General features: G+C 37.0%; 2 protein-coding genes across 3 annotated transcripts; one reads left to right on the forward strand and one right to left on the reverse strand.

Annotated features, from left to right (window-relative positions):
* The first annotated feature begins 239 nt into the window (after nucleotides 1–239).
* Nucleotides 240–7,374, forward strand: LOC107485859 (uncharacterized). Of its 2 annotated transcripts, none has more exons than XM_016106399.3 (10): nucleotides 240–1,301; nucleotides 1,403–1,501; nucleotides 1,680–1,876; nucleotides 2,085–2,278; nucleotides 2,415–2,520; nucleotides 2,657–2,979; nucleotides 4,092–4,430; nucleotides 4,685–4,772; nucleotides 4,866–6,404; nucleotides 7,103–7,374. In XM_016106399.3, the coding sequence occupies exons 1-10, from the start codon at nucleotides 1,240–1,242 to the stop codon at nucleotides 7,255–7,257; spliced, it is 3,102 nt and encodes a 1,033-aa protein (XP_015961885.1). In that variant the 5' UTR covers nucleotides 240–1,239; the 3' UTR covers nucleotides 7,258–7,374. The 2 variants fall into 2 exon arrangements, with proteins under 2 accessions (XP_015961885.1, XP_015961886.1); XM_016106400.3 differs by having other exon boundaries at nucleotides 4,688–4,772.
* Nucleotides 7,375–9,080: 1,706 nt separating this feature from the next.
* Nucleotides 9,081–14,055, reverse strand: LOC107485858 (C-terminal binding protein AN). The gene is made up of 7 exons (XM_016106398.3): nucleotides 13,290–14,055; nucleotides 12,033–12,186; nucleotides 11,802–11,932; nucleotides 10,421–11,203; nucleotides 10,227–10,274; nucleotides 9,888–10,001; nucleotides 9,081–9,333 (listed from the first exon to the last, which is right to left on the reverse strand). The coding sequence occupies exons 1-7, from the start codon at nucleotides 13,845–13,847 to the stop codon at nucleotides 9,262–9,264; spliced, it is 1,860 nt and encodes a 619-aa protein (XP_015961884.1). The 5' UTR covers nucleotides 13,848–14,055; the 3' UTR covers nucleotides 9,081–9,261.
* Between the last annotated feature and the right edge of the window lie 429 nt (nucleotides 14,056–14,484).

Genomic DNA, 14,484 nt, shown 5'->3' on the forward strand with positions numbered 1-14,484 from the left:
TAATAACTATAATATACATGTATTAAAATTTTAATTTTTTTTGTATTTTTAATAATTTTTTAATTTTTAATCTTAATATGTATTTTTAGAACTAGTTAAAATTTATATTTTTACTAATTTATGTAGTATTAATTACATTAATTAATTAGTAATCAATTAATCTAACAGATTAATCCATTCCATTTGAAGAAAGAGACTGTAAAAATAGGCATAGCAAATCAGGGAGATACAGAGAGCGAAGAATCCAAGCGCGTAGAAAACCAAAAAGAAAAAAAAACTAATTTAACAAACACCTTTCTCTTTCCTTCAAATCCCTCTGCTCTTTTTTTTACTCCCTCTTCCTCTTTCGCGATCCATCACTGCAAAACCCCAAAAATTTTTTCGCACACTTCACCTTCATCGATTCACATTATTTCACACCTTAGATCCGCATAATTTCTCTGAAAAGAAAAAAGAATCAAAACCCTAAATTGTGTCCCTTTTTTTGTTTTTGTTTTCCATTTCCCATGGCGGAGCAATTAGATTAGGCACAAATTTCTCGGAGCTCAGAATTCATGGGTATTCCACGAGTTTTTGCATCGAATCTCTTCCTCCAATAAAAAAACCTGTAGTTTTTTTTCTTTTTTCCTTTTTGTGTTGATTTTGCTCAAAGAGGCGATTAACGTGTGTATATGCACATAGATTGAATCTCTTTGGTTCGCGGATTTTGTTGTAGGTTGAGTGTTTCCTTTTCCTTTTCACGGCTTTTTAGGTGATGGATATTGGTAATCTTTCGTAAAGGAGGAAGCTTGGGAGGGTTATGGATGATAGGTCTTGTTGATTGAGCTGGATCAGTGAGTGGGGAATTGTTCTGCTTGTGATTGTATATATAAGTTCTCAGGTCCAGGTTTGGTAGATTTGAGAATTTTTCCATTTCAGGGTTGTATTGGGTTATATGGATTAGCTAGGATTGACCTTGTGCTTGCACTAGAAGAACAATAGTTACGTTTGATTAATCTTTGTACTTAACTCTGTTTTAGTGTTGGTGCTGGTGTTGGAGTTGGGAGCATAATAGTTTTTGGTAGATTTTATAGTTTGGGTTCTCAATGAGTGTGAGATTGTGTTATTGAATTGGATAAGTGATGGGTAGTGACTAGTGCACTTCTTGGTAGTTGATAGTTTTGCATTTTTCATCAGTTTGAGGTAGTTGGCATTGTTCGTCTGCTTCGTTTGGCGTAGCTCTTGCTTGGAGAGAAAAAAATGAGCACGGAAAGTGAAGATAAAATCTTGTTGGATCATGCAACTGATCATGGATTGCAGAAGTAAAATTTTCTTCCTTTATTGATAAGTATTTCTGCTTTATTGTAACTTGTTTCATCAAATTATGGTCATGATGAGACACTCATCTTGTTTGGTGGTTCAGGAAGGGGAAAATAACATATACTCGAGAATTTATGTTATCACTCAGTGGATTGGATGTCTGCAGAGAGTTGCCTAGTGGATTTGATCGGTCACTTCTAAGGTAAATTCTGCGACACCACATCGTCCAATTTTTAATTTGAAAAGCGAATGCCGGAATGCTACATCTTTTTTTGCTTCTTTATGTTGTCTTATGTACCCTTTTTTGGTGATTGGTGCTCTTCCATTATTGTGTTAGGCTTTGTTTTTGGTTTTTTATCTATGCCCCTTTTTTTAAACAGTGAGTTTGAAGATGCACCCCAAGAACGACAGAGAAGTACTGGTGGTTTGTCAATGCATAGTTTCAGACGAAATGAATACAGTTCATCCCCTCCCACTCGAAGTGATAGTTTTTCGCGCGGGGTCCATGGAAAATGGGAATCTCGTTCTTCGGGACGGTCTGACAAAGATAGTGATTCTCAATCTGAATGGGATTCAGGTTTGCTCTATAGTTGATTAATAAGAATAGAATACTCATTTATTTAGTAAAGGAATCCACAACTGCCCTAACAAATCTCAACTATTTAGACTGATATAGAAGGCTATTTTAAATCTGTTTCTGTAAGAAGATTTCTTTATTATTATTGTTGTTGTTGTTGTTGTTGTTGTATTATGTTGATGTACTTCATTTTCATGTCAATTTATAGATTCTGGAAAACGTTTTGGCAACCAATCTCGCAGATCATGGCAAAGCCCTGAGCATGATGGACTTCTTGGTAGTGGCTCTTTTCCAAGACCTACTGGGTATTCACCTGGGTTGTCTGCTTCCAAGTTTCGAGCTAATGACAGCCACCAGCTAAATCGATCTAATGAGCCTTATCACCCCCCACGTCCCTATAAGGTTAGTTACAGTTGTTATATCTTAAACAACATAAGTATCAACTCTGGAGAATGATTTTCATTTCATTCGGTGGAGCTGCGCACAAGAGAATTGATATCGTGTGTCTGGTTCATCTTTTGGCTTTGGATGCCTTCAGGCACCACACTCTCGGAGGGAGACTAATGACTCTTATAATGATGAAACTTTCGGTTCTTTGGAATGTACGAGTGAGGACAGGGTGGAAGAGGAAAGAAAGAGGAGAGGTAACGACTTTCTTTTGGAAGATATTGTGGCAGAGGCAATATTTGTTCTCACTATTTATGTTTATCATTATACTTGGGGTCATTCATAAGTTTTTCCTTATCGATTTAACTAACTGGATGACAACTTTCTTGCCAGCTTCATTTGAATTGATGCGAAAGGAACAGCAGAAATCTTTCCAAGAAAAGAATAAGCTGAACCCAGGCAAGAGTAAGGATGAATTTGACATCAATTCACTTCTAGATGATGATGAGAAAAAGCTAATTAATAGAAATGATGAGTCAGTGGAGCCTGCTGCAAATCTATCAGCATTAAGCAATGATGAGAAATCTTCTGTTTCACATGCTCCTTCAGCTGCTAGACCACTTGTACCCCCTGGTTTTGTTCCCCCTGGTTTTGGAGGCGCAATGTTGGAAAGGAATTCAGTCACCAAAACATCGTCTAACATTTGTGCAACAGAGGTAGATAGTTGCATTTTTGGCTTGTATCTTATTCATGGTTTTTGATGCATAATTAATCTTAAAATGCTGTCATTTTCAAATCCTAAGCTCAAGTCTTAGTTGCTTAAAGTATTGAATTAGGCATGCAACTTCCTCTCCAGTCTAACTAGCCATTATTGTACAAATTTTATGTCTGTGGAGGGCATTTCTGATTTTCTGTTATTGTTCAGAGTTATGAGGCCTGAATACTTCTAAAGTAGCCATGATTTTCTGTATAAGATATTTTATGTATTTACTTGAACCTTCTTTAGGCCTGTATAGATCTAAAAGTGAAAACCATACTATATAAATAAATTTTTTACTTGCTTCAAGATGATTTTTTTTTATAATTTTAAATCATTATTCCTCTCTGATAATTTAAAATTTATAATTTATCCTATTGGTGTTTTGTGTCGTATAATTTGAGTGTGTGGCTGAGTGTTTGGAGAGTGATCCAAGTCTTGTGATGTTTATTTTTTATTTTAAAAGCAAAAGGTGACTGGGTCCAGGAGACATGTTTCTTTTATGCTGGGAATTTCAAGACAAATAAAATCCGAGTCTGGAACCTCAGCAAGCACATGCACGTTGTTGGTTTCAGGTCTAATCCTTAGGAGACAAAACATTAGGGAATCTCATGGAGTCTATGGAGAGCAATAAAATGTTCAATTGTTCATAGAATTAAGGAGATGCTTTGGGGTAGTGAACTGTAATTTGACTTATTGCCACTAACATCATTTAACTAGAGTTGGTTAGAAGATTCTAGATTGTGATTTGTTGTTTCAAAACCATCCTTCACTGAAATGTATAATATTCAAGTACCAAATGTTCATTTCTCCCCATGAAGATAAAGTTAGTAATATTAGGAATCAATTTAAACTGAAAGGATGGCATAATGTCTTCCTAAATTTTTAATAATTCACATTGAATCCGATGTCACTAGTTCAAATGGTATCAGATTAGAATGTTGATACCAAATGATTTGTTCTTTTGCTTGTTATATGTTTGAAGTGCACTTTAATGTGTTTAATCACGAAAATATGTCATTCTTCTAGGCTTTCTTTTTATACTCTGTTGATTCTTCTGGTGCTTACTAGGTTGGGCCGTCTGAGCCTGGGGATACAAATGGTAGTCATGCATTCAATATGAATTCTGAAAACATAGAAGAAGCATTATCAGTGAAGGAAGCAGATTTATCGGCTGTGGATACTCCAGGCATTAAACTTGGAATGGGTGATCAAGTGAGGAAGAGATCTGCTCTTTCTGAAGCTTTGGAATCATCAGAGGATAGTGAATTTATTCAGCTTAATGCTGACGTAAAAGGCAAGGAGGCTGCAGGAGGTTTTGATCAAGAAAACTCAAATTCTATCCTATTCAAGCTTTTCGGTGGCAATACTTCATCATTAAACAGTGGAAAACCAACTAGTATTATTGAGGTAATTGTGGCACTTACTCGAATTCCATATCAGTAATCTCAAGAAAGCTTTCACTGAACTTGTGATCTGTCGATGAACTACTCTTCTGTGTGATTGGGTTAACATACATTTGAGAAGCCACAATTGGCAGACGTTTCATTGAAAATGATTATTATACCTAGTAGGTTAGAGATATTATGATTTCTACAAGTCTTATATATTTCTGCTGTTATTTTGTAACAATAATGTGGATTTTACTATTTATGCTCTTGTAGCAGCCTGATGCTAAAGCAGATGAGCCTTGGAGTCCAAACACCTTCCAATCTTCGAAGTTTGCTCATTGGTTTGTTGAAGAAGGTACAGGTACGATGGTGATTTAGTGCATCAATATTTTCAATTCGCACTATTTGACATCATGTCGGATTATTGTCTAACTCTCCACACAACATGGTGCAGAAAAGAAGTCAGCAGATGACTTGACGCATAGGCCAAATGACTTGCTATCACTTATTGTTGGTGGTGAAAAAGGCGGTTTGCAGATGCCTAATATGACAGCAACCCAGCACACTACACCTAATTTCCCTTCACAAAATCTTGAACCTGTTGGTGAGCACTTGGCATCAAGTGTAGCACATGCCAATATTAGTAACTCTGAACAATTTTACAAGAGTGAGAAAACCGAGGTTGTACCAGCGGTTCTTACTTGTGAAGATCTAGAACAATCAATTTTGTCACAAGTTGGTGAGAATGGCTCGTCTAGTAAGCAGCCCATGCAGGACAAAGATTTTGATGTAAAGACGGAGCCGTCAACTCCAAATATAGATAATCATGCATCCCACCACCTCCTTTCTTTGTTACAGAAAGGAACCTCACATAAAGATGTGGAACTCTCATCCATTCTAGATTCTAACGACAAGGTGCTCAATCCCGAAGTAGCCACTGCTGGCAACGTTATTGATAATCCACTAGAAGCAAATGCAGATGTTTCCAGTTCATCAAAGACATTGACCCTGGAAACCCTTTTTGGGACAGCTTTTATGAAGGAGTTGCAATCAGTTGGTGCACCTGTTTCTGTTCAAAGGGGTTCAGTTGGATCTGCAGGGGGTGATGTTTCAGACTCGATGTTATTTCCTTTTCCTACATCAGACACTATTCACACTTCTTCAGGTGAACATCTGGCCAGGCATGGAAGTGGTGTTACTTCAGAAAAATCTCATCAACCAAAATCAAGTAGATTAGAGGAGCAATGGTTAGGTTATGGTGATTCCCAGAGAGATCTTAATCCTTTGCTACTTGAAAATGAGACTTCCAATATCAGTGGTTTCAATCGGCGTCGTGATTTTCACCTTCCTGAAGAAGACAGCTTGCTTTCAGTTGGTGATCCTCTTCGAAACTTTTTGTCTGCTGGAAATTCAGTTAAAACAGATTTATCCCAAGACACATCTATTGACATTACCCGAAAGCTGGCTGCTCTGAATCCTGGATTTAGAGATGAACGACTTGTGAGAAATCAAGAAGGTCTACCATACCCTCCCGGTCCTTATGATATGAGGGAACCCGGGCTTCCGTATAATCTTAATGTCCAAAGAGCTCCACAGCTGCATCCCCCTCAGATGAATCACATGGGTCCAATGTTCAATCAAATGGATTCTCATCGTCCCCATATTAGTTCTTATATGAAGCTTGGAACTCCCGAGGGCATGGTTCGTCATGACTCTCCACCAAATCATCAATTTCCTGGAAATATGCTTGGTCCTCCTTTCCATCAACCAAATCCTGGGTTTGATCATGCTCAGCACTCAATGCTTCAACAGATGCAGATGCAGGGGAACCTTCCCCCTCCTCATTTATTAAGAGGATTCCCGAGGGGTGGGCCAATGCCTCCTCATGCAAGCATCCCCATGACTGGTTTTATGCAGGAACCGAACCCAATGCAAGGCATCCCATTTAGTGGTCACCAGCATCCTAATTTTGGCCCTGGAATGCAAGTGCAAGGTATTTCCATTTTATGTGCTTTAGTATCATGCTTCTCTGTTGTATGATTGTCCCAGATTTCAGTGGTCAGAATATTTCACACACCCTAACTTATTTGGATGACTGTGAATTATGGATCTTTGTTTTTTTTTTTTAATTTGGAATAATCTGTTTTCATGATTTGATATAATTGTTACATGTGAATTCTTTATTTGCATGCATGATTATCTACAGGTTGATGTAATTTCATTGTTCTTGCATGTGTTTTTTGTTGGGCTTGATGGCTAAAGGTGTTATTGAATCATCCTTGCCTCAATCAAATGGCATACACTGGGAATGGATCCTCTCAAATTTTCTCTGAGTTGATGTTATAAAGTGTCGTCTTTTACCATACAATATCTTTTTACATGTTTTCTTTTGATCCCACTTAAAAAATGTATGGTGAAAGATCACACTTTACAACATCAATTGAGAGAAAAAATTGAGAGGATCCATTCCCTAATCCGCCATATTTTCGTTTTGAACTGTTCCCTTTGATTTATGCACAAAAGTTATCTTGCATATTGCTCTCAACCTATTTTGCAAAAATGTCAAAGACACCAGATTTGCTGCGGCAAACATCTACCAATTATAGGATCCCATGATCCAAAGTATCATTTTAGTCTCTTGCTGTGTTCTCAATCCTGACTTTCTTTTTCCTTTTGGACTATTGTTATCAGCGCCAGAAGTAGGTGGTGGTAGAAATCATCCAGAAGCACTTCAGAGGCTTTTTGAGATGGAGCTGAGGGCAAACTCAAAGCCAATCCATGCTTCAGGGCATAGCCAGGGGGGAATGTATGGTCAAGAGCTAGACTTGGGTTTTGGGTATAGATAGTGTATTTAATCATTGTTGATGTGTATACTACAATTGTATTCTCCCCGTGTTGTGGCTCATCTATAACTCATGCATGAAATATGGGTTTTCAATATCATCCTTTTCTTTTGCAGATTAGTTGGCTTTCACTTTTTATTTTTTAAAGTAGTAAATTCTCATTAATTGGAATGTTTTTGCTAGGATTTGAATTTGCTGCCTCTTTTCTGGCGACACAAAAGATCAAGGATCTTTCCCATACTAGGGTTTCAGATTAAAAACCAGATGTGATATTTAACTAAATTGATGAGGTAAACCTTAAGAGTGCTTCATGTGGCATGTTAACCCTAAAATAAAATAGTTGAAATTGAGAAAATATGTTAACCTTTTTTCATCCACATGTTTGATTCTACTATTTTTGATGTCCATATGTTTGATTCTGCTATTTTTGACGTGTTATTGTTGCACATGGGAGAGTAGGAAATGTATTTTCCCAAAGTTTTTTTCAAGTGGTATTATGAAGTGTTCTATTAAAATTTTTTTAAGTGGGACTAAGAAAATTTCCTGCAAGAGGGGGAAAAAAATTGAGAGGATATGGGGATGTAACTTTTGAGAGGAGTGATCAGTCGGTCCTTTGGCAGTCTTATATCAACTAAATACAGTGTAACAATGTTGAAATGACATATCTAAAATCAAAGATTATTTATCCAAATTGGTTCCTAAAAATTTTTGAAGTGGATGTTTTAGTCCTCAACTAAAATTAATCACTCTGTTAGTCTTCAACGTTTTCTGACGTCAGACAAATTGTTGGGGATCAATGTGTCTAATTATTTGAAAACGTTGGAAAAAATCAATTTGTCTGACACCAGAAAACGTTGAGGGCTAACATAGTGATTAATTTTAGTTACGGATTAAAATGTCTATTTTGGAATTTCTTAGGAACCAATTTGGGTAAATACTCAAAATCAAAACGTTTCAGTTGTGCTACAAACAGTGGAATCAAGCTAAGCTGCTTCATCTGTTACGGATCACACTTTCTATTGATACATACACTTGCCTCTGGCAACTTCAAGAGGAGTCTCCTCACGCAAAGGCACTCCATAGTGCATACTAATCTTTATGACCACATTTTATACGCAAGAGAATCCGAAATCCACTGCATAAATTTTCATTGTAGAAATCTGCCCACCTATTAAAAAGGGCTCCACTCGTTGTCGAAAGAAAAAGAAGAGGACTTGCATTCTAATTTAAGAAATATTAAATTAAAAAGAGAAAATACTAAAAAACCATCAAAATTTATTGTTTTTAGTCATTAATAAGTTATCAATGTTTAAAAATATAAAATAAAATATTATTAGATTATCAGTCTAAAAGAATTAAATTAAAAAAAATTAAATTGATTGTTAAATGAGAACCAAAAACAATAAATTTTGATAATCTCCTAATATTTCTCTTTCTTTGTTCATTGTATTTTTAATTATATAAATAATAATAACGTAACGTCTATTAAACCATTCGATGGAACATGGAATAATCTTAGAAATTGTTTCATGTTCATTATTAATAATAATAATAATAATATATCAAAAATAATTTTTCCCCCTTTCTTATTTTCTACTTTTAACTTCATAATTTCAAAAACAGTTCGATGATCGACATTAGAATAAATACGCATCATGTCAGGGCAATGAGGGCATAGATTTCATCACACTCAATATAATCTCATGGATTTCCTCAATCAATGATAACATCACCCCAAAAAAGAAAAAGAAAGAAAAAAAGTAAAAAAAGGAAAGAGAAAACAAGGAGGAGAAAGAGGAGGAGGAGGAAGTAAAAAAGAAAGAAGGGAAGAAGAAAAAATCACCAAGAGAGGTCTGCTCAACACTACAAATACATTCCAATCTTCCCATAAGGAAACTTTTTGGAGATCAAATACCGCTGGGCACAAGAAAGATTTAGAAGCTCATCACTTTTGTTTTAAATAATACAGACCCAGACAGGAAATAAGCTCAAACTCACCATACTAGTCTATTCAATCCAACGAGTTACTCCATCTTCTCCTACAGTTGCCAAAATCTCAACACGCACGTCCAAAACAGCCTATGGATTTGTATCAACGAAGATAAACTAATCAGGTTGAAGAAATTTTAAGAACCAAATCACCAACTTAAATATTATCACAGCCCTTTAAATAACGCATAAAATAATGAAAGACCAAAATGAATGTAATTATAATGTAATGGTTGACTAGAACAGTGCGATGTCAAGGAATGATGACTTCATTCAAAGGCAATATCTTCCATAACCACACCACCAAATATAAGACAATAGTAATTTCCCAATGCATCGAGTTTGCAATGAGGTTTTGCAAGAAAAGGGTAAGTCAAGAAACACAATGATTCCTTGGAACTAAGATGTCTTCTAGACCTCACCAACACAAATTCTCTTGTATATGGATGTGAAAAGAATCTAAAAAGATAGGTTTGTAAAGGAAATAAATCAAATAACTATTTTGGAAATCCTCAATGTAAAATGCAGCCAATTAAGTTTGTTTCAGAAGTAGCTAGGAAATTAAAGGGGAAACATATGATTCTTGTACCATTATACCAATATGTTGTGAACAGCAACATAATAAGATGACAAAGAGAACTTACTGATTGATTTCTACAGTTCACCAGTCTACATTCCTGTAAGGAACCTTCCAGCGTCCAATTCTCCCAAACATCAAAACTATGACTAGCAAATACAAATTCCATTCTTCTATTGATCTGAAAAATCAAATGGATCCATGTAACCAAATTAAAATGCTCTCATTGCATTAGCAATGTGAATATAAATTGGGGGAAGGAACCATGCATAAAAATCTCTAGCTACTATCTGAAATAGAATATTTAGAGTAGCAATATAGTACATAAAAGAATTAGTAATTAACATAACTGTCGAGTCCACACAATTTTTTAAATTAAGAAACTTTTGGCATTCTATTCAGTTACCTGCAATAATTTTCCACCAGCTGCAAGAGATCGCAAGCCAATTGTGTCCTGAAATAAATGCATCACTCTGATATCAGCTAGTTTGCATTACAACTAGAAAGCTAAAAGTAAAGACAGGATATACCGCTCTAAATTATTATTTGTAGCAAGCTGGAACCAAGCTGATTGGATGGGTGTATTTCTGTAAAACTAACCTTGCTTCTGAAGATTATGAGGAACTGTGCAGCAGGGTCTCTTTTTGACACACTTGACATTGAATCCAAAATCCAACCACCACCTTTAACTCTCTGTCTTGATACATGAAGTGCTGGGCGATCCCTTGCATAAAGGGCTATGACATATCCATCTCTTAAAAGTTCAGTACAATTTCCACTAAGTCTCATGCTTGGCACTAGAACTGAAGTGGCAGTTGCTTCTTGCAACGATTCTATTGGAGTTTTTCTACTTCTTGAATCTTCAGAGCTGGAACTTAGGGCATGATCTGTGCCACTCATGGCAGTATCGTCTCTCTGAGATGTGCCTTCTTTCTCCAGTGCAGATGGATCTTCTGGTTTTGGCTGGGACTTCTGACGTGTATGCCTCTTTTTAGCCTTTTTACCAGACCTGCTGCGCCTACCTTCAGATCTAGTGGATGTACTCTGAGTCAAACTTGAAACCTGGTTCTGGGATGAAGATTCTTTTACTTGAATGCTTCCTTTCTTTTGGGAGGTTTCAGGACTTGGGCTTACTTGAACATCATCTAGTTGCTCTCTAACAATAATCTGTAGAGAATTTTCTTTGTACTGTTGATCAGATTGTTCATTTTCATCATCCACCTCACTCTCTTCTTCCACATCAGACATGGCACTCTTTGGAATAATCCCGTCAACGAAGAATGTCTGTAATATAGATATTGCTTTCTCCCTTATCTCCATCCAGACTTCTTCACTGTAATCTGCACTTCGTGGAAGTATCAACACATTAGGCATCTCCTTAACCTGAAGCACACATGCAATAGATGTTAGCATCATTCATTATTATATTTTACTATTCTATGCTAACAGATAGTGAGAAATATACAATATAAGTAGATAATCCAATTTATGCTGACCAACTTTTGCGAAACCTACACTTTATCTTCAGAATACAGTTTTTCATTTGCTTCATTTTTTTCTCTGATAGAGAATTATCAAATGCCAAAATCAATTTGAACAATGTCCTGTTTTTGGACCAGAGCTTGCATACATGCTAGATCACTGTTATCATTTATAATAACTCTATTCTTCATCAGTTTTTGGACAGCCTAGGGTGGCAACTTGTTAAAGGCTGCTTATTTCAAACACAATAAGAAACACAAACAGCAACTACATGGATATAGTGAAAAAAACAGCAAACATATATCACCTCATATAGAAAATATATGATATGATATTTTATGCGGCCAGAGAGAATATTATGTTCACTTGACAGACAGACGTTAAAGTTCAACCCTCTGAAACATTATACGTAAGTTAGAAAATACTCAACTGGCTAGACATTTACAAATTCCTATAACACCTTGAAAGTTAAAGAATTCAAAACCTAAAGTTACCATACCCATGCTTCCATCCACTGGGGCCCTTCTGCACCATCCAAAGCACATCCAGCTAAGGTTCCATCAATCAAGAGCTGCTTTACAGCACAATCATCCAAAAGCTGACTACTACCCGTATTTACAAGAAAAGCACCTGTTGAAATATCGGAATATCATCAATAATTAAGATAATTCAAACATAATAACTAACATTCAAATAAATATCTCTAAAATATGTATAATTGTATACATACCAGGCTTTACATGTTGAAGACACTCAGCATTAATGATCTGCATTGTTTCATTTGTTAGAGCACAATGGAGTGATATAAGGTCACTTGCAGCAAGTAAATCATGAAGAGTATCCATTCTTCGTGCTGCTGGAGGGAAGCTCACTTTCCCTTTTCCCTGCAAGTGCAAGGTGCTGGAAAAAGTTAGCCAAAAATAATAGCAATTGTGCTGTTCAGGCTTACTATTTGCAACGGACGGGAGTTGGATAGTAGTACTAAGTGCATGTCATGTTAGGTTGCTACTGATTACCAATGTTCCAAGGAAATAAGCGATGCAAGTTATAAGACTCTGATACACATCTAGAAGTGGAAGACTACAACAAATCCAAGCCTTACCCTTGGTCATCCCCATCAGCAAAAGCCAAGAAGTAAACAGTCACTTTATGCATACTAGTTATTTAATTGTGTAATATGCACATGTGAGTATGTGACATGTATGCTAAGGCAACAAAAGCCCTAACCCACAAGGAATCCTAAGCAAAGATATCATTCACATATTGCTGAAAGTCAGAGTAAAGAAGGTTCAACGAAAATTATAACAAAGTTGGACCTTAATCTCACAATGTCAAGGAATAGCATAACAACATTATGAAATGAATAAACTAAACAGCATAACCAATCATGCAAAACCCAAGCCTCATGTTCAAACAAAAGCATCATAATCTTCACATATTCACCAATACTGTCACTCATAATTATATGCGACAAAGTCTTGTTCCACCAGGTGGTCAACAACATAAAGTCATGAATCATTAAATCAATGACATATTGTCCTGCTAAATTCTAAGTCTCTCTTAAGAGTTTTCTCTACAGTTTTTCTAGATCTCCCTCTACCTTCCTACTTCCTAGGAACCTATTTTACTACCTTCCTCGTAATCCACTCTCCATCACTCACAAATACATTTACACCATGAAATCCAAACTAGGAGATCTCAAACTAGACCAAAAGCCTCGTGTTAAGAAAGCAGAGTAAAAAAAACCGACCATTTCTTAAAATTAACATCCTAATCATGAATCCTAGCTGCCAAACACCAATTGCATCAAATGTAAGAAGAATATACGAACCTATTAAATGAAAGCATGAAATCCACAGAAGGAAACACCACTGACCAGTTCAAATTTCAAAATATGGACATTCCTTCAATTCACTTTTTTTACAACAAATAAATATAATTAAAAAGGAAAACCAGCAATTGAAGAAGAAGGCGGAGGTGGTGGTACCGGATGAACATCGAAATAAAGCACGCTCATCTTGAATGCCAAGCTGCGAGTTGCAAGCGACCGGGCGGAGGCAGATCTGCCAACGATGCCAAGTACGAGTCCTCGGCACCGCCGCATACCACGGCAGAGCGGCTGAATGGAACCGAGCCAGCCGGAGGCGGAGAGAGCGTGGCGGGAGAGGAGGTGAGTGCGGCGGAGGAGGCCGAGGAAGAGGGCCATGACAGTGTCAGCGATCTCCTCAGCTCTAGAGGTGTCGACATGGACGAGGCGGAGGCCGAGGTCGGAGGCGAGTGCGGAGTCGACGGCGCGGTCAGAGGAGCCGAGGCAGAGGAGGAGGTGGTAGGGGCGGAGGCGGCGCTGGGCAGCGCGTGGGAGGTAGGCGAGGGAGTGGAGGAGGACAGCGGCGGCGGATTCGATCTTGCCGTCGGAGAGGCGGCTGAGGGGGACGTGCTCGACGGCGGCGACGCCGGTTAGGGATTCGAGCTCGATGGAGCAGTCTTCGATGCAATTTAGGGTGACCACTAAGGGAAGTGGCGCAGGGTTGTTACGATGAGGCATTGCAGCATACAATTCCGAACTCTATCTCTCTCAGTTTCTGTGATTCGCTGCGTTCCTCTTTTCTCTACTCTTCACTTTTTGCTCTTTGCTTCACCGCAGATCGCCCGCTTCTGCCAAGCCTCATCACCAGTCACCACCAAATCAAAGTGTCGTCCCTTTTTTTTTTTTAATATTTATTTCAAGTCAATGCTTTTTAGTTTTTACAAACTAATAAGTGAAAACTAATTTAGGATAATTTACAAAATTAAATAATTTAAAAATTATTATACAAGTTCAATAAATGAAAAATGATGAAGGTATTCAAAAGTTGTTTGTATCGCGATTTACCTGAAAAATAGAAAAAATGCATAAACTACTACTGTCAAAAGAAACGGAAACGTACATCATAGACTAGGATGGATCACGGTGGTTTACACACAAATCTAATTCTCTACTCTTTGTAGCGGCTTTATAAACATCAATTGCTCTATAAATAATTAAATATCAATGACAATACCAATAAAACGAAAATATAAAAAGTGATCCGTAACAAATTGAAACTTGATTTACAAAATTTTTTAGGGGACTTTTCTTTTCTTTTTTAACCAAAATATGATGATATACATTATTAACTTTCTTTTGGCAGTAGTGTTTTACA

Source organism: Arachis duranensis, chromosome 4 (genome assembly GCF_000817695.3).
Source record: "Arachis duranensis cultivar V14167 chromosome 4, aradu.V14167.gnm2.J7QH, whole genome shotgun sequence".
In the NCBI taxonomy this organism is placed as follows: Eukaryota; Viridiplantae; Streptophyta; class Magnoliopsida; order Fabales; family Fabaceae; genus Arachis; species Arachis duranensis.

Bases quoted from the DNA above. Each gene is read 5' to 3' on its own strand.
- LOC107485859 (XM_016106399.3), top strand. From the start codon at position 1,240: ATGAGCACGGAAAGTGAAGATAAAATCTTGTTGGATCATGCAACTGAT. The intron at 1,302-1,402 runs GTAAAATTTTCT...TTGGTGGTTCAG, and splicing joins ACTGATCATGGATTGCAGAA to GAAGGGGAAAATAACATATA. The intron at 2,279-2,414 runs GTTAGTTACAGT...GGATGCCTTCAG, and splicing joins ACCCCCCACGTCCCTATAAG to GCACCACACTCTCGGAGGGA.
- LOC107485858 (XM_016106398.3), bottom strand. From the start codon at position 13,847: ATGCCTCATCGTAACAACCCTGCGCCACTTCCCTTAGTGGTCACCCTA. The intron at 11,933-12,032 runs GTATGTATACAA...ATATTTCAACAG, and splicing joins TCTTCAACATGTAAAGCCTG to GTGCTTTTCTTGTAAATACG. The intron at 10,275-10,420 runs GTTAGTTTTACA...CATTTATTTCAG, and splicing joins TCATAATCTTCAGAAGCAAG to GACACAATTGGCTTGCGATC.